The following is an 18,714-nucleotide window of genomic DNA, read 5'->3' as shown; positions in this document are numbered from 1 at the left end:
CGGGGGGGGGGGGTTGGGAAGCCTACCGACAACATCCTGGTTGCAGCATTCTGCACCAATTGAAGTTTCCTAAGACTTTTCAGTGGCAGCCTCACATACAGCACATTGCAGTGATCTAATCTAGATGTAACCGAGGAATGTACAACAGTGACCAGATCTTTCCTGCCCAGAAAAGGTCACAACTGGTTAACCAATTAAAGCTGATAAAAGGCACTCTTGGACACAGCTGCCACCTGAGTATCAAATGGTAGGCTTGGGGCCAAGAGCATCGCCAAACTATGGACCTGTTCCTTCAAGGAGAGTGCAGCCCCATCCAGAATGGGTGATACTTGGGTCAGACCTTCCACTCAACAGCAGCACTTTGATCTTGTTGGAATTAAGCCTTAGTGTATGAGTCCACACCCCCTCCAAAACTGCCTCCAGGCACCAGTTCTGGGCAGGGCTGTAACCAGCGTGATGGCAGTGCAGGTGGTACTCCCTGTTGATCTGGTGGTGCCCCCACCCCAATCTCCCCATTTAAGTATGAAAATTGTATGAATTTTGGCATGGTAGCACCAATAAAGTCAGGCTGACTCTCCCCACCCAAGCCCATGCCTCATTCCACTCTCTAAAGGCAAGTTTGCAGTGAGCAAGCCAAGCCAGGTGCAGCGAGCAAACCAACGATCATGTCACATGACTCCTCACTGCCTGAATCTGCCTGCTCCTCATCCACCTGCTTGCTTGTCTCACTCCCTGCCCTGCCTTGCCCTGCCGGTGCACCTCGATGAGCTGGTGGCACCTGGGGAGAGCAGAATTTTGAAAGTAAAGGGACCTCAACAGGGTATAATGAATCCACCCACTCCTCGCCCACCTATTTGGTTTGCTTGCTGTCCTGTCAATACACTTGAATGAGCTGGCCTTTTGGGTGGAGAGGTGTGGGAGCAGGGGCAGGGGTGGTGGAGAGCCTGTCAGACTTTATTGCAGTAAGTGTGCATTTTATTTTATTGATGCTAAGTCCATGATGTCACATCCAGTGTTCCGTCTAAACTGAGTTGGTGTGAGCTAGCTCACAGAATGACACAAGGGCACACTAATTTATGCAGTAGCTCACGGCTTTAATGCCAGTAACTCACAACTTTAATGCCAGCAGCTCACAAAGTAGAATTTTTGCTCACAAAACTCTGGAGTTTAGAGGGAACACTGGTCACACCCTTGGTGCCTCTCTACAGAACAATTCCTGGTTATAGGCCTGGTTCAGGTTCTACAGCCAGAAATGCGAAATACTGCTGAGTATCATCTGCATATTGGTGAAAACCCAGCCCAAATCTCCAGATGATCTCACCTAGTGGTTTCATGTAAATAAGGTGGGATCTTGGGGGCACTCCACAGGCCAGAGGCCAAAAGTCTAAATAGCACTACCTTTTGAAGCTAACCTTCCACGTAGGACAGGAGCCAACAAAGAACAGTGCCTCTGAATCCCAGCCCAGAAAGGTGGTCCAGAAAGATACCATGAAAGCTACTGAGAGGTTGTATAGCTTATGTAACTCCATTTTGTTTTTTGTTAGTGCCCAACCAGCAGGCTGCTCCCAAGAAAATATTTCTCCTTGTTTTGATTAGTACTTTCCCAAGTTCTTATCTAAGTAAGCTGATTCCCCCCCCCCCCCTTCAGCTACTAGGTGCCAGGTGCAAGATATGGCCTGGCTCCTCTCTATGTTTAGAGCTGTAGCTTTGATGATGATATTCTGGACATGTAACCAGCAATTAGGGTATAAGATGTTTAGTTACAGCTATGTACCTTTGTCTCGGATTCTGGTTAGCTTTGCTGTGTGTGTTTGAGGCCTAGTGGATGAAAGCTTAGCCTGCATTTCTCTAAGTTTGTAAGCAAACCTGAATCTTACCTGACTTTTTTTTTTTTTTTGGAGGGTGGGGGTAGGGGTTGATTATTGTAAACTTTTGGAGCTTCTGGCCAGGGCTCCAAACAGAGCTCCAGGAGAATCAACAAAATCATACTGTCCATCTGCTGGCAGGCCCGGATCTACATGTTTTTTGAGGAAGGGCAAAATTAAAAAATGACACCCCCTTATGGGCCGTTCTATCTTATGGTCCCATAGAATACAGTGGACTCCATACCAATTTGGCGCCCCCCCCCCCCGTCGGCACCCAGGGCAAGCACCCCCCTCTGCCCCCCCTAGATCCTGCCCTGGCTGCTGGCACAGGTCATCCACCACGATGACCAAGGCTGTTTCAGTGCCATAAGGCCTAAAACTGGACTGGACATGATCTAAACTATTTGCCTTATCCAGGAAACCTTGAAATTGTTGAGTCACCATGCACTCAGTAGCCTTGAACAAGAATAGAACATTTAAGACTGGTCAACTGTTATTGAAACTCCTAGGTTCAGGGTAGCCTTCTTTATAAGAGGACACACCGCAACCTGTTTCAACGCTGAGGGCAAACACCCCTCCCTCAAGGAGGAATTAATTACCTCTTGGACCCAGTCAGTCAGCCCCTCGCCCCTCACCAGCAGATTTAATCAACGAAGAAGGGCAAGGGTCATACAAACAGGTGGTAGGCCTCCAAACCTCCAAGGATCCTCCTGTCCATATGCTTAGAGTGAAGGCATAACAGATAAGGCACACCATGTGTTTTATCCTTTCACCTTTCATGAATCTAATTTTTTCATTTTCCTCTGGAACGATGATAAAAAACTTTAGGATGCAAGATTCACCTATAAAAAGACTTTCAAGTTGTTTTGCAATTGTATAAATATTAGGGAGAATTTAAATGCATATTTCAGAATTGTGATTTCTATCTCAGATTATCTAAAATAAATACAGTGCTTCAATACTTTCAACATCTCTCTCTGGGTTGGAAAGATGCCACATATGACTTTGGTAAAGGGTTCCTCAGGTTACTGAATATTCACTTTATTGGTTGATCTACCATTTTGAAAATCATCCTTGCACAGTTTATTGTTCAATACTTATTACATTTTTGGTCTCTACAGAAACAGAATTGTAACATACAGGTTCTAAAATCTTAGTTCAAATCTCACCTTAGCTACAAATTCACTAGGTAGCATTAGGCAGCCTACTGTTCTCTCTGTTTCTGCCCCCATAGCTAACATATAATATTAACCTACTTGGTAGTTCTTATAAGATTTAAAATACATAATGTGAAATGCTAAGCATTATTATTAAGCTAGAACCCAGTTCCAATAAAGTACTCATACTGCTCATAATATCATATTTAGAAAATCGCAGCATAAATGGCCATAGAACTGTTCCCTTGCACTAAGAGGCATGATAGTTCCTAACTCAGAGTCTCCCTTGCAGAAGGGCTTCTATTTAATCCCTTTATGTTAAATGAAATGCCCGCAGTGTACCACAACATATGATAGACCTCTCCCTTGTGTATGCCAAAATGGGAAGGTCCCAAATTGTTCAGTGTTCAGGCAGTGGACAACAGGGAGTGTGTCTAAAGGATGGCTTATCCTCAAACACTGTACCCTGTAAATGAATCCTGTACCCTTCATTTCAGTCAGAAGAGTGCTGAAAAAATAAATGAGAATTTTTCCCCTCAAGAAAGTTCAATGTACTGAAAACCCATGGCGACATTCCATAAGCCCAGAAATGCAAAACAAGCAAAGCCAGAGAAAGGTCTCAGTATTATTATGTGCAATGAATTTCTGGTCATTATGCCACCAAATTGCCTCTCTATATAGAGAGATTATTTCTTGGACACCTCAGACATGGCTATGACATTTGACAACTACTCCACACTGTAATTGGAGTCAGGGTTCTAAACTTTTAATGAGACTCTCAGTCTAATGCTGACAACTTAGAAATATGTCACATTTATATAGTCAGCTAGTTGCTGAACTATGGCTGTTATTGCCCACTTTCCATAGAGTGACATCCGAAGCCCAGGAATTATAAAGATCACTCACACTTTTTAATTTGAATGTTATTAATCCATCATCAAAATATCAATATGGTTAAAGAACAGTATATTAAACAGAAGGACATTCCATACAGAATTATTACACATTAAAACTGGTAATTCTTAGCTGCTGAGGCAATATGAGATGACAGCTACAGCCTCTAGTGCTCCCTTCATATAATGAACAAAAGAAATCTGTTTATCCTGCTATATGCATTCAAAGAGTGTGGCGTTTCTTTCAAAGAATACATGAAACTAGTCTAAAATGGTGCCCATTCTCCAAAATGTGTAGATCACCTGCTTCTAGAATGGATGAGAATCCTGTCACTTTTTCACTTGGCTTTCACTGCTCCTTCTGCATCAGCATTTCCATCTCAATGGGTTCTGAGTTTGTCTCTTTTATGCCAAAGCTGCCAGCTTGCTTATGAGGTTTCATAGCAATGTTTTATTTACACAAAGATTATATCTGAATGCAATTTTCACATCAGTATGGGACATGAGGGTACACTTACAGATGGCACTTTCTACATACAGAAGACACAAACTAATAAAAACAACACAATCGGATGGAGGCAGTATTCAGTGCTAACTTTTAACACAGGCACCAGGGCAGCAAGACAGCTTTGATATAACTATCATGGGTGGTCATGAAATTGTTCTCTAGTATCTCCCCCTGTCACACACACAGCACAATAACTACAGTAAAAGAACATGAAATAAAATTCTGCCTCTGTGGACTTCAAAGAAAACTTTAGTAGCCACAAGTCACTAGACTTACGTTACATTCACTATTTTCCAACATCACATAATCTGCCAAAGTTAGCTAATTCACACTGAATACATTCACACATCCAGAGTCCAAACACCAAGTGAAGACTGATAGTTTGATTACATCATCTGGATATGTCTTATGAAACATTTCCATGTTCTACAGGCACTTTCAATTTGATTTTTTTTTTAAAAAAAACCCTTTAACGGCATAGAAGAGTGAAATAAAAGTTCAGACAGAATCAGAATGGGTAAAATCCAGTAAGAGTTATACTGTCCAAGGGGTGGTTAAAACAATACCACAGAGAAGCAGTGCAAAGAAGTGAATTTGGTCAAATATTCATACTTTGCTTAGTAGAAATATAATAGCCCTTGTGTAGCACAGTAGCCAAATGCAGGGATCCGGATTCACCCGGGGAGGGGTAAGAGGGACGGCAGCCTTTTGCTGAGTGGAGCTAGTGGGAAGCAGGGGCCTGCCCCAGCCCAGTGCTGGTCTCCAGAGTGGGTCAGAGGGCAGGGGTGGTCAGCAGCTATTTAGGATGCAGTGCCACCATCCCCTGCCCTCTTTGGCCATTGGGTGGCTTGGCCCACCCTCCCAGCCCTTTATTTAGGTGTTTTTTCAGGGGTTGCATATGGGTCGTCTGCTTCATTTTCTGGCCACAACTTGGTGGTATTAGCATGGGGCTGGATCTGTTCTCCGGAAAATCAGCCTGTGTGCTCACTTCTGGAGTGTGGGGATCCCCTTAAGGGATCTTGGCAGGAGGGGCGACTGATGTACCCAGCCCGGGGGCATATCTGGGGGACTACCCTCACTCAGGTAGCAGGGGAGACCACCTCTGGGCTTCTGCCCTACTGGAATCCCAAATCTGCCATCCCAAGGTGGCCAGCAGAGCATCAACTGGCAGGCGGGCCAGTCGATGAGTGGGATCCTTACCCCATGCTGTGCCAGAGCTTACTACAGCTGTAACCAATAAAGGTGCAGCCAATGTTATTCCACGTTTTCTGAAAATTGTGTGCTTGTGTGTTATTTCAATTAATCAAACTAGAATGTGTTGGTAGGGAGGTGCAGGCCTCAGCCTCTCCCCTTGGTGCTGGAGCTGCAAACTCAGCTGGGAGATTCGTCAGCAAGTAAATACTGGGTGAATCTTTCTGGGGGACCAGAGATAACAGGGCCAAGAGATAACAGGGCCAAGAAGTTGCTAACAAATCTTACAAAATATAGGGCAACAAAGTTAAATATGACTAACTGAATCAGGTTTCAATAAACAATATTTGTGTAGTCTGTTCTCAAATGGCATATTGTGGTATCTGCTTGAAAGAACAGCTGATACAGGCACTCATATAACTGCTGAGAGCCACCAAGGCAATGCTGCCCCCAAAGATTTCTCGTAGCCCCCCTCATTTCACTAAGACCGAACTCAGACATCATATGGGCCTCTGTGGTGACCAGGGGTCTCAGCGTTGTGTCCGTATAGTACCCCTCCCAGCTGGCATTGCTCCTGCTCTGTATTTATGGCAGACTTCAATCTAAGCACTCAGAAGCAATATCCCGCTGTTAAAAGAATAGTATATAGAACTGAAAACAATTAAAACACCATTTAAGTCACCCCCTGCCACCAGGGAGGCCATCTGGTAGCCCCTTCCCCAGCTGCACACATGCAGCGTTGGGGACATCGTGTTGCAAAGAACAGACAATTCTGGGGAGTGGGTGTTCTGGACTTCATATGGCAATATATTTGTGACTCATGCAGGTGACTGGAGACATTGAAGGGTCATGCAGCTATGTGGAAGATGTTTTATGGCAGCCATAAGCTTCCACTCCATCCCCTTTGGCATGGATAGTGTCATGGGAGATGGGAACTTGGCTTGGGCAGACCTGAATGATTACAGACTCTTTGAAGTCTGCCTGAGGCCATTTAAGGAGCGAGAGACAAGGTAAAGAGGCATGACACAGCTCAGTTTGTAAATCTCGCTGTGAGCACAAAGATGCCTGCAGAACAAAGAGCTCCAATTGACCCAACTATTTTATAAGAAATTATTGAACAGGGAACATGCACCTAGTCCATCTTCTGAGAGCCTCTTCTATATTTTGTGTTTGTACTTCTGAACAACAATAACAAAAATGCTTATTAAATCTTACTGAAGGGACAAGTCTATAAATTCGTACACCTGTTCCAATTCACTCAAGTGTGCTGATCACAGTCCCCACAAGTGTTTTAGCAAGCACAACATGAATATTCACAGTGAAGGTGTGTAAAATATTAAAAATTTCCTAGTGCTTTCCTAAAAAGGAAAGAGGGAAAAGGGAAAGGTCTAAACTTGCTTCCAAAGGGCAAGTAAGGCGTCAGTCCTACTGTCCTCGTTTGTTCCCTAGACAAAGATGTTAGAATAAGTTCAACCCCAGTGTTAGCTGTTGTCAGGCTGATTTATGACACCCCAGTGGCGTGAGTCTTGCAATATCTAGACTGTCCACTAGAGATTTGTCAGAAACCAAACTTATTTCTTAAAAATATTGCAGTAGACTAACTGAACTTCAGTAACTGAAATGAAATGGTAATATATTTTTTCCCCTTCAGGCAGTTTGACCTTCCAAGCTGCTTTTCTAATTTGGCCAGATTTTCTTAAATGCTGGGTGGAGGGGGAGTGCAGCCATTCTTGGAGTCCTGGTAGTTTTTTTGGAATGCTGCAATATTATACATATATACAGGACTGGCTCTGCTACTAGGCGAATTAGGCATTTGCCTAGGGTGCCAGCCTTGGGGGGGGGAATCAAATTGGACACCCCCCCCCCACATGACCAGGTCTTTTTTGAGCCAGAATACAAGTGCTTCAGCTCAAAAAGAGCCCTGCAGCTATGAGCTCCTCCCTTCCCCGGCTTCTAGGCTTGGGGGGGAGCTGTCCAGCTCTCTGGCCAGGCTTGGGGGCAGAGCCCCAGCACTGCTGCCTAGGGTGGCAGATCATCTGGGGCCAGCCCTGCATACATATATGCATATTTGGGGTGTGCCAGCATGCGCACACACATGCAAACACACACACACTGCATTCCACATAGGGATGCCAGTCCCAAAGGTCCAGGTGGGGAATCCCCTAGTTATCAGGGCTTATCCCCACCCTGAACAGCCACGTCACAGCATGATGTCGCCAATGTGGTGCTGTCATGTGGAAGTCATGTCATCATGATGGCACATGGTGTCATTCTGCATTTTGGGCAAAACTTTATAGATTGAGCCCAAATTCACCATTGCTTGCCCAAAAAGTACAGTGTCACTGCGCAACATCACTAACATTACCAATGTCATTTCCATGTGACATCATCATGCAAGGGATGTCCCTGCCCACTCCTGAGCACCCCCAGATTCCAACACCCCCCCCAATTGGTGCAGTGAGGGGACCTGGGAATCCTAATTCCACATATTATTATTCCTTTTATTTTTAGCCTAACCTTCCACCAAGGAGCTTCTTTTTAATATTTTGCTTTGAGGTTTTTTAGTTGTAAGCTGACCCAAGCAGGTTTCTGAAGAGGCAGCATATAATTTTTTTACTTTAAATAAAGGTTTAGATTTCTTGAGCAAAAACTTCCTACCGTTAGACATTCAGCTTGAAGGTCAGTTAGCCTGAATTGAGGACTAATGACTTCCTCATAATTTATTCTTGGTGCCAACATTTAAATGGAATATCTAGCATTTTTGCTCTGCCTGTGGCAGCTATTGCTAGAACTAGGGGTGTGCATTCGGTTCGGCCAAACTGCATCAACCGCCGAATCACCCCTGATTCAGCTGTATGCGGAATCGCATACAGCCGATTCCAATTGGGGCCCATTATGCGGGAGCCGAGTATAGCTCCCCATATACTTCCGTATAAATATTTGGAAGTATACGGATGACAATGCAAAAGGCAGGAAAGTGGCTTCTTCAGCCTCAGGGGAGCTGCTAGCCTCCTTTCCTGCCTTTGGTAGCCTTTTCCCACCTCTCCCATAGCCTCCCTGGGATCAGGGAGGGGGGGAGGGGAAAGAGGAGCCCCAGCAGCCAATCCAAAGCAGGCATTTGCAAAATGCATTGCAAATGCATGCTTTGAAAGGCTTTTGTGTAGCTGATCCTCCAGCCATCAGCAACAATGTTGTTCTTTTGTCTGTGTGTGAGAGAGATTGTTCTGTGCTGGCCCTTGGCCTCAGCCTTACCAGACTTGCTTGATGTAAGAGAACACGTCTAAAAGGTAAGACAGTCTTGGGCTTCTTGTTTTTATTTTAGTTGGTAAAAGGACTTTTTAAGACTCAGAGTCCCTTTACTGGTCCAGATTTGGGTGGTGGGTACTAGCTTATTTGGGGTTAGGGGGTTCTGCTGGGGGGGGGGATTTTGCCAATTTGCCCATATCTTACTTTAGTGAGAGGACTTTTAAAAGTGCAGTGTGCTTTTACTTTTCCTGATTTGGGTGGCTTGGATTTCATGGGGTTAGGGTGAAGGCTTTTTGTTCCTGTATTGTTAACAGTTAAGTTTTTTACTGTTTTAAAAGGATTCTGTGTTTGATTTGTTGCTGCTTGTTGTGCTTGGCCAGCTCTCCCCATGTTGTTTGGGGCAGGGCTGGAGAGCTGGCATCTGTAGATTGTGTGTTCTGTGGCAGGGAAGCTGGCACCTGGGTGAGAGACCCAGAACCAGCAGGCTTGTTGTGTTTGGCCAGCTCTCCCTGTGTTGTTTGGCCAGCTCACCCTGTGTTGTTTGGGGCAGGGCTGGAGAGCTGGCATATGGGTTTGCTGCAGCCAGGTCTGCAGAGCAGACCTTGAGCAAATTGTATAGGCCGGTCTCAAACCTGCCCTTTCTGGGCAAACTTATTGAGAGGGCAGTGGCGAGGCAGCTACAGACTTTCCTGGAGGACGCTTCCATCCTTGACCCACTTCAGTCCAGCTTCCGTCCAGGTCACAGGACGAAGACGGTGTTGGTTGCCCTGGTGGATGACCTTCAACGGCATCTGGATCGGGGTGGCTCGGCAGTACTGATGCTGTTGGACCTATCGGCGGCGTTCGATACGGTCGACCATCGGTTGCTGACTTGCCGCCTTGCCGACGCGGGGATTCAGGGGTTGGCCTTGCAGTGGCTTTCCTCCTTCCTTGAAGGTCGGGGACAAAGGGTCGCGATTGGGGGGAAACTGTCCCAGAGGCGCTCACTTAACTGTGGGGTGTCCCAGGGAGCGGTTCTCTCCCCGATGTTATTTAACATCTATATGCGACCTCTTGCCCAGATTGCCCGAAGGTATGGGCTGGGGTGTCACCAGTATGCTGATGACACCCAGCTCTATCTACTTATGGACGGCCGACCGGTCTGCGCCCCAGAAAACCTGGATCGGGCATTACAGGCCGTGGCTGAGTGGCTCAGACTGAGTGGACTGACACTGAATCCTGCGAAGACAGAGGTCCTTTGTTTGGGCCGTCGGGGACAGGGGGGGGGGAAATCCCCCTGCCAGCTTTTGACGGTGTACCGCTGAGGCCAGCGGACAGGGTCAGGAGCCTGGGGGTGCTATTGGAGCCGTCCCTAAAGATGGAGGCTCAGATAGCGGCCACTGCCAAGTCCGCGTTTTTTCATCTTAGACGGGCAAGGCAGTTGGCCCCCTTCCTGGCCCCTGACAACCTAGCAACAGTGATCCACGCCACGGTCACCTCGAGGTTGGATTACTGCAATGCCCTCTACATGGGGCTGCCCCTGTGCCGGACCCGGAAATTGCAGCTAGTGCAGAATGCTGCGGCCCGGCTGTTACTGGGCCTCCCAAGGTGGGGGCACATCCGGCCGGGCCTTCGGGCTCTGCACTGGCTTCCAATAATATACCGAGTCCAGTACAAGGTGCTGGTCATCACCTTTAAAGCCCTATATGGCCTGGGACCTGCCTACCTGAGGGACCGTCTCTCCCCACACGTTCCCCAGAGAGTACTGAGGTCTGGCACTCAAAATCTGCTCACCATCCCCGGGCCCAAGGAAGTGCGTCTCAAGGCAACTAGAGACAGGGCCTTTTCCACAATGGCCCCTATGTGGTGGAACCAGCTACCGGAAGAGGTGAGGGCCCTGCGGGATCTTGCTCAGTTCCGCAGGGCCTGTAAGACAACCCTCTTCCGGTTAGCCTATGCCTGATTAGATAATGTAGCTACCAGATTTCTGTGATTATACTGTATAGTTTTAATGTTATAATTTTAAGGTTTTTGGGTTTTAATTGTCTGATTTTAAATGTAATAACTTGCTCTGATTTTATTGTTTTATTGTCGTTGTAAGCCGCCCTGAGCCACTTGTGGGAAGGGCGGGATAGAAGTCACCAAATAAATAAATAAAATAAAAAAATTGTGTTTTGTGTGGTGGTGATGTTGGCAACTGGGTTTATATTGGTTCCAGGCCTGCACTGCAGGGTTCATAGAGTAGATAGAGGGATGTAGTGCATTTGGGTCCTATAGAGATTATCTAGTGTGAAGTTAGGTTTGGCTTTGGGTGCCCCAGGAATTGGACCCCCGGTCCAATTTTTTTTTTAGCCTTGTGGGTTTTGTGTGGGACAGTGCCCTGAAGCTGCACAGCAGCTTGGGGGGCTCTCCTCAAAACCTCCTGCTCCCCAGAGCCACTTTTCCCACGACAATTACAGTGAGGAAGTGGCTCTAATTGGTTTTTTCTCACCATTGGGAGCAGTGTTCCTTTTGGGGTGCCCACAGATGGGTGCAGTTTTTTTGGGCCAGGGGGGTTTCATGCTGGGGAGTCCCCTGAAGCTGCCCTGCAGTTTTGGGGCCTCTTCCTCAAAGAATTGTGCTTCTTCATAATAATAAAATTAGGAAGTCCATAGCCTCCTAAATCTGGTGATCTTTCCAATAGTTGGAGACTACTACAAAAACTCCATATCAGAGCAACAAAATTGAATATATTATTGAAATTAAAACTGTAATATCCCTCAATTTTTAATTTCTAGGGTTTGAAATTGCAATGGAAAACAGTGAGTTTTCAACTCCTGTTTTACAGAATTTTTAAAATGAGTTTCTTGGAGAAATAATAGATCCGGTGTTCCCAGACTAAAGTTGATGTGATTCTTCTTAATTTAATAGAGTTATTCAGACCCCTACAATTCAGTGTCAAAGCTTTAAACGAGGAACACAACATAGGTAACAACGTTTAAATATATAGAATGTCTAACCTCTGATGTAAACTGAAACATTTTCATTCAAGCCCAAACTTGCTTCAAAATTGCTCTACTACATGAAAATAAAAAACACCCAATTCCCCCCCTTTCAACAAAATCCATCCAACCATAACTGTTAAAGTAAAGAAAAACATTCACAACTAACTCCTTAAGTGGGCTATACTGCCAGGTACCAAGATAAGACCCACCAACATGGGGTTTATTTAAGTAGCTCTGGACTGGGATTCACTATCTGGTGGAAGGCAACAAGAGAAAGAATGGCCAACTTCCTGACCCAATAAAAAGAAGTATGTTAATACACTATTGAAACATAGAATAAATCAATCATATAATTACAGTGTGTAGTATGGCAAGCCAAAATAAAGCAAAACATAATGTTCAACGAGATTTCACTGGAATCTGACTTCATTTGAATGGAGGGAGATTTCTTCTGTCATTTATCTGGGTTTCTATCTTCATTTTTTTCCAAATTCAAATTAAGGGCTTTTAAGAGTTGTCTGGCAGAGTCCATATCGGTAGCTTGTAAGTGCAGAGAGCCAGTTTGGTGTAGTGGTTAAGTGTGTGGACTCTTATCTGGGAGAACCAGTTTTGATTCCCCACTCCTCCACTTGCAGCTGCTGGAATGGCCTTGGGTTAGCCATAGCTCTGTCAGAGGTTGTCCTTGAAAAGTCAGGTGCTGTGAGAGCCCTCTCAGCCCCACCCACCTCACAGGGTGTCTGTTGTGGGGGGAGAAGATGTAGGAGATTGTAAGCCTCTCTGATTCAGAGAGAAGGGTGGGGTATATATCTGCAATTCTTCTTCTAGATCTTTATGATTGACAAAAAGCTTGAAAAGTGAACTCCACCAGCATCTAATATTGGTTTCTTGCAAGACTGCATCAGTCTCATTCTTTATGTTTCAACGGGATATTTGGGAAGATACTTTGAAAGACCAAAATCTTTTGTTCTTTAAATTGCAGAAAACCTCATTAGTGAGATTCATTTAAGATTTTTTGTCTCATCTGAAAACAAAAGAATTGATGATGTCTCTAGAGTAAGGAGAATGAGGAGGAGGTATGGAGCCTTCTCTATAAACTCAATCTATTGTGGGTGCTATTCCTTCTTCTAAAGTAAGAACTTCAGTCAACCAGGAAGAAAGAAAAATAGCTAGATCTTAGGATTTTTCTGCTTTTTTGCCCAAACCAAGTTTTATTATCCATGTATGCCAGCCTTTTCTTCATATGGCAGTCATTGATCTGAAGCTGATTGATCTCCCCTTGCAGAGTGAGTCCAAGTTCAATCACTGTTTCATTTGTTTGCATTGTGTCATTTATTGCATCTTTCAGTTCTTTAATTTGTGTTGAAATTGGTTCTAGTTGTTTTTATATCATTTCTATAATTCTTGTATCCAGGGGTCATTTTGTAGAAAAATAGGTGGTGGAGCTCATCTAGGGATTGTTATTCAGCTGCACATACTATTCAATGGACAGGGAGGTGGAACTCTCAGAAGGAGGAGGTGGAACTCACAGAAAGGTTCAGGAGCTGTGTTCCTGTGAGCTCTTACTGAATCCGAGGCCTGCTTGTATCCATATGTTCCAAAAAAATCTTTTTTTGTGTGAGAGGTTTTTCATTTACTTCCTTGTGCAGCCACTTAGATACCATTTTAAGATCTGTCCCAACATCAGAGTTCCCTACATTTTTGGTGTCTGCCACTGGGGGGAAAGCTTTTATTAATGGGAGTTCTATATTTAAGGTTCCCCACAGTCTTCCCTGTTGTTCACAAGCTGTGACATCCAGTTATTTGTGAAAGTTGGGGCTTACAGAGGCATCAGGAACTAGAACCCTCACTCTAAGCATCTGTCATCTTGCACAGAGCTTCACTCTCCTTGTTCCTAGATTTCGTATGCAGGCTGAATATGAGAAGCCATAGCTTGTCATCCAAATGGTTCCACCAAGTCAACTTGTTTTGCAGTCATCTTACAAAAAGTCTCATCACACTCAATGGTAGGGCTATCCCTAGCTAGCACCCGAGCACAGAAGACTAGACAAATGCCAACCAGTTGCAGGTTAGCAGATGACACAGTGCTCATGAACACTGCGTACCCTAAGAATGAGTTCTGAAAGAAGCGCTCCGCATTTTCCTTACTGGAACCCTTTATGTTTGCTTGGAGGCCCACCTACCAGTACACTCTTCTGCCTTAAGAGTGAATACATCAATATAATAGCCCTCTAAAATCCTCTCCTGGACCTTGCACATCTGGTGGATGTTCAGGAGTGCTTCCCACTGCCATACTTGGGTACACCTTGCAACCCTATTGGCTAATCCATTCCCTAGATGGTGCTAGGCATAGGCCACTCCACTCCATGCTGGTAGGCCTGGGACATATGCCTCAGCCAGCCAATAATTGCACTCCATGTGGGTGGAATCCTCTTTGGAGGAAGACTCACCCAAGGTACCATCCCTGCTGGGAGACCCCCAAGCATCATAGGTTTGCTGGTCTCATTCCCCAGTCTGGGGTTAGGACAATCTGGTTGCTGGCACTTGAGAGGTGAAGGATCTTCAATCAAAGAACAGGTGACAGTTTGTGGATGCTTTATTACTTCTGCCTTGGCATTCACAGTTCACGCATCACGTTGAAGTTGTTACTCTCCCCTGGTTTGCAGCTGGGGATCTGAGTACCCATGTGTGTATGTTAAGAGTCAGGTCGCTTCCAACTTATAGCGATCTACTGAGTATAATAGCCACTGAATGTATTGGTATAAACATGTACTATTTTAAAACCAGAGAGCTCCCATTCTTAATGAGTATCACTGTAGAAAAGCACGTGTTGGTAAATATTTGTTATGCTATGCAGAAGACAGAGAAACATAGGCATGATCACCGCTTTGAGTGATGCCACTGGGAACCCACTTCAACTTTCTAAAGAAGATAGGGATATTAGGATTATTTATGTTTGCAAGTACTAGTTCTCAACATTCTCTCTTTGCTATGATTCTAGAAGCAATTGAATCTAATGCGATTCTGAAAAAAAGCTAGAATTTTCTATCTACTGACCTGAATCCAAAACACTAGGAAAAGTCCAAGGGTCTTACACTGGTTTCAGCAAAGATACACTGTTTCTAAGTTTCATAGTTCCCATGAAAGTTTAACCACTATAATATTTAAACATTTCCTCAAAAGAGCTGTTAATCATATTTTGAAATTAGAAAATGGACAAAAGCAATGTGTTGGAATTTTCACATAAATATTATACTCCGTTTGTAGATGATGTGGCTCATCTCCTTTTCAAGTGCTTATCAGTTGTGTATTCCTTACAGTGAGATTTCATTTTATCTGTTTGGAGATATTCCAGAGTCATGAAGGAAAGCATTTGAGTTATGGGCATCATTTATCTTATTGAGAATCCCTCTAGCATAATTCCTTGGGCACTATTTTTATTACACTACTGTTTATGCATTTTAATGTGTAGAAAGCAATAAAACAATTTCAAAACATAGTCTAACCTTAGATACTGAAAACGAAAGATTGTGAATAAGGCTGATTTGAATCCTGCTTCTAAAAGCAGGTATTAAATAAAACAGGGTAAAGTTACCTCAGCTATAACAACTGAAATGCAAGCTGTCTCTTGCTATAGGTTTGGCAAACTGGATCTGGTACACTTGTGGATCCAGAATAAGAACATAAGAACATAAGAGAAGCCATGTTAGATCAGGCCAATGGCCCATCCAGTCCAACATTCTGTGTCACACAGCGGCCAAATATATATATATATATATATATATATATATATATATATATATATATATATATATATATATATACACACACACGCACACACTGTGGCTAATAGCCACTGATGGACCTCTGCTCCATATTTTTATCTAACCCCTTAATGTAGACTAAAGAATTACATCTAGTCTTTCTTTCTAGCCTGGCTGGATAGTTATCACTAAGAAGTTTCTAGTCATACCTAACTGCTTCCTGAGTGTAGGAATGAGCTTCTAGTTTGCTTGACCCTCCAAAAATACATAGCCTTTCTAATCTAAACCTATACATGCCTTTTCCTCTACACCCCCCTTTCATAGTGGACAGACAAATTTGTGGCCACAGATGATGGACAGAAAGGCAAACAAGCCTGATTCTTCCTCCTGCACTGAATCACTTATACAACGAACATGCCAGGGCCCAGTGAAAAATAAAGGTATCAGCGGGATGACAGTTAACTTACTACATCTTGTGTAAAAATGGTCATGGGTCAGAAGCAGAAACCAAACACTTATTAACCTGCTTTTTCATATTAGTGGATATGAGGTTTTTAGAAGTCAAGATAGCTTGCAAGTTAAAAAACTGCTAAGGACCTTTCCAGTAAAGTTATATTAATGTGATACATTGATTATGAAACAAAGCAAATATTAACTTTTTCCTTTTAGAATTAATTGACATGAAGGAGAATATTTCTTACTTTGTTTCAATACACTTTAAAAGCATTATAACATTTAAACCTGTTTAGAAACCATATATTCTCTTGTCTGTATTAACTGCCAAGATTCTTTCATTATATTAAATTAGAACATTAAGTGAAAAATATTTTACTTCTAATTTCCTATCTGAAATATTCCCATTTATATCTGTGTCCTTTCCGAATAGAATACATACTGGAAAATTACCTTGTAATTGTCAGATAGAAACTTATTACAACAGAGTGAAATTGAATTAGGGGAGAAAAATCATGTAGGGCAGTTTAAAAGCTTGATCTTCATGGATTGTTTTAGATATTATTATTCACAAACCACTTACTCCAGAATAGTCTTGCTAATTTCACTGACTCAAATTAGTTATGTGTGCTCTTGCCAAACATGATATAAACATTAACTCACAGGGCCTTCAGCTATCAGAATATTTCAGAGACTGCTTTCCTTCAGCATAAAATTAAGCCATATCAACATATACTTTGATAGTTCAGGCAGAGCATGGCCTGGTGCGAGGACAGCAGTACAATTCTAAGCAGAATTATACCCTTCTGAATCCACTAAAGCCAATGGGTTTATAGCAGTATATTGGGGAGGGACGGTGGCTCAGCGGTAGAGCATCTGCTTGGGAAGCAGAAGGTCCCAGGTTCAATCCCCGGCATCTCCAAAAAAGGGTCCAGGCAAATAGGTATGAAAAACCTCCGCTTGAGACCCTGGAGAGCCGCTGCTAGTCTGAGAAGACGATACTGACTTTGATGGACCAAGGGTCTGATTCAGTATAAGGCAGCTTCATATGTTCATATGTTCATGTTCAGTACAGCTCTGCTTAGGATAGCACTGTAGATTTACTAGAAGGACGAAATCCTTTTCTCTCCCTATTTTTGTAGAATCCCCAGAAATCAGCAAACACTCTGGAATAACAGTTTTTTCCCCCTTCATACACCTCACCTGATTCTTAGGATCCAATTTAGGACAAGGACGCCCTCCTTTGTAAGGTTTTTCCTTCAGCCACCTGGATCGAATTTTCACTCCTGTCCCACAAGTAGTACTGCAGGGGGCCCATGCAGACCAGTCACTTAATTTGCAATCAAATGGACAAGGTACCACACAAGGTTCTTGGACATAACCTAATATCAAAACACAGAAAGAACATTTATTTAATTCATTTATATACCACCTTTCTTCCCAATGGGGACCCAAAGTAGCTTACATCATTCTCCTCTCCTCCATTTTATTCTCATAATAACCCTGTGAGGTAGGTTAGCGTGAGAGAATGTGACTGGCCCAAGATCACTCAGCAAGCTTCCAAGGTACAAGTGGGGATCCAAACCTGGGTCTCCAAGATACTAGTCCAACACCCTTAAACACTACACCACACTGGCTTATACATTTCTTCATGTTAATGCACAGATAGCTGTCCAGTTTACTTATATTTATTTATTAAAATCCTTTCCTAGTTATTAAAGGCCTGAGAACCGTCTGTTCACTGAAAGGTTCATCTGGAAGGGAGGATGGAGTATTAGAGGCCTCATGGGCAGGAGCGCAGAAAACTTCGGAGGCAGGTTCAATAGCGCCTAAGGGACCCAATAAGATTTCCAGGATATAAGTTTTTGAGAGTCAAAGCGCTGTGATCTGACTAAGGGAGTTTTGTCTCTAAGAAGCTTATATCTCAAAAATCTTGCTGGTCTCTGTAGGGTGCCAGTGGGTTCAAACTCAGCTGTCCTACAGCTGACCCGTCATACCAAACCTTTAATGGCATAATAGATTCAGATAAAAATACACAGAATATAAAAATTTAAACATTGGAGATAATATCAAAATAAAACCGAGCTTACAGATACATTCAAACATGGTCAGAATTAAATTTAAGGATGTCAGCCAGAAATTTTGCCACAGCCTCACTAACCACCCCCTCAGTATCACTCAATAAATAATAACAGGGTGGCAGAATAGACAAATCTGGAGAAAAAGAAAGCTTGCCAAATAAATCTTTACGGAGGTTATGGTAAAAAGAACAATCAAGCAATATATGCTGGATTGAGTCAGGGGTATTCGCTCCACAGGAGCAAAGTCTGTCGGCTAAAGGGACTCGCTGATATCTCCCTTGTAAAACTTTGGAGGGAAACGCATTTAGTCTGGCCAACATAAATGCCCTGCGATGACTTGGAGTGGTTAGGTCTGATAGATAATTGGGCATTTTGCCACAAAAAGCATAAAGACCTAAGGAAGCTGGAGAGCAAGTATAAGGGAGAGTTGGCCGTAATTTCGTTTCCTCCAATTCCCACAGTCTCAGTTTAATACATCTGAAGATATATGACTCTTCAGAGGTAGAAAAATCATCTACCTCTAACCCCAATTGATTGAGTTTAGACAGAAGCACTGCTGTCCAGGACGAAATATATGGGTCTCTTTTCATACAATC

General features: G+C 43.6%; 1 protein-coding gene across 1 annotated transcript in view; it reads right to left on the bottom strand.

Moving 5' to 3' along the window:
• Window positions 1-18,714, bottom strand: part of THSD7B (thrombospondin type 1 domain containing 7B) — a 713,545-nt gene that overhangs the window by 153,965 nt on the left and 540,866 nt on the right. The window contains exon 14 of the mRNA XM_060257141.1: window positions 17,241-17,419. Within this exon, the coding sequence (XP_060113124.1) occupies window positions 17,241-17,419 (179 nt within the window). The remainder of the gene's footprint in view (window positions 1-17,240; window positions 17,420-18,714) is intronic.

Source organism: Heteronotia binoei, chromosome 16, assembly GCF_032191835.1.
Source record: "Heteronotia binoei isolate CCM8104 ecotype False Entrance Well chromosome 16, APGP_CSIRO_Hbin_v1, whole genome shotgun sequence".
In the NCBI taxonomy this organism is placed as follows: Eukaryota; Metazoa; Chordata; class Lepidosauria; order Squamata; family Gekkonidae; genus Heteronotia; species Heteronotia binoei.
Note: the sequence above shows the minus strand (reverse complement) of the source record. Positions and strands in the feature narration are given on the sequence as shown.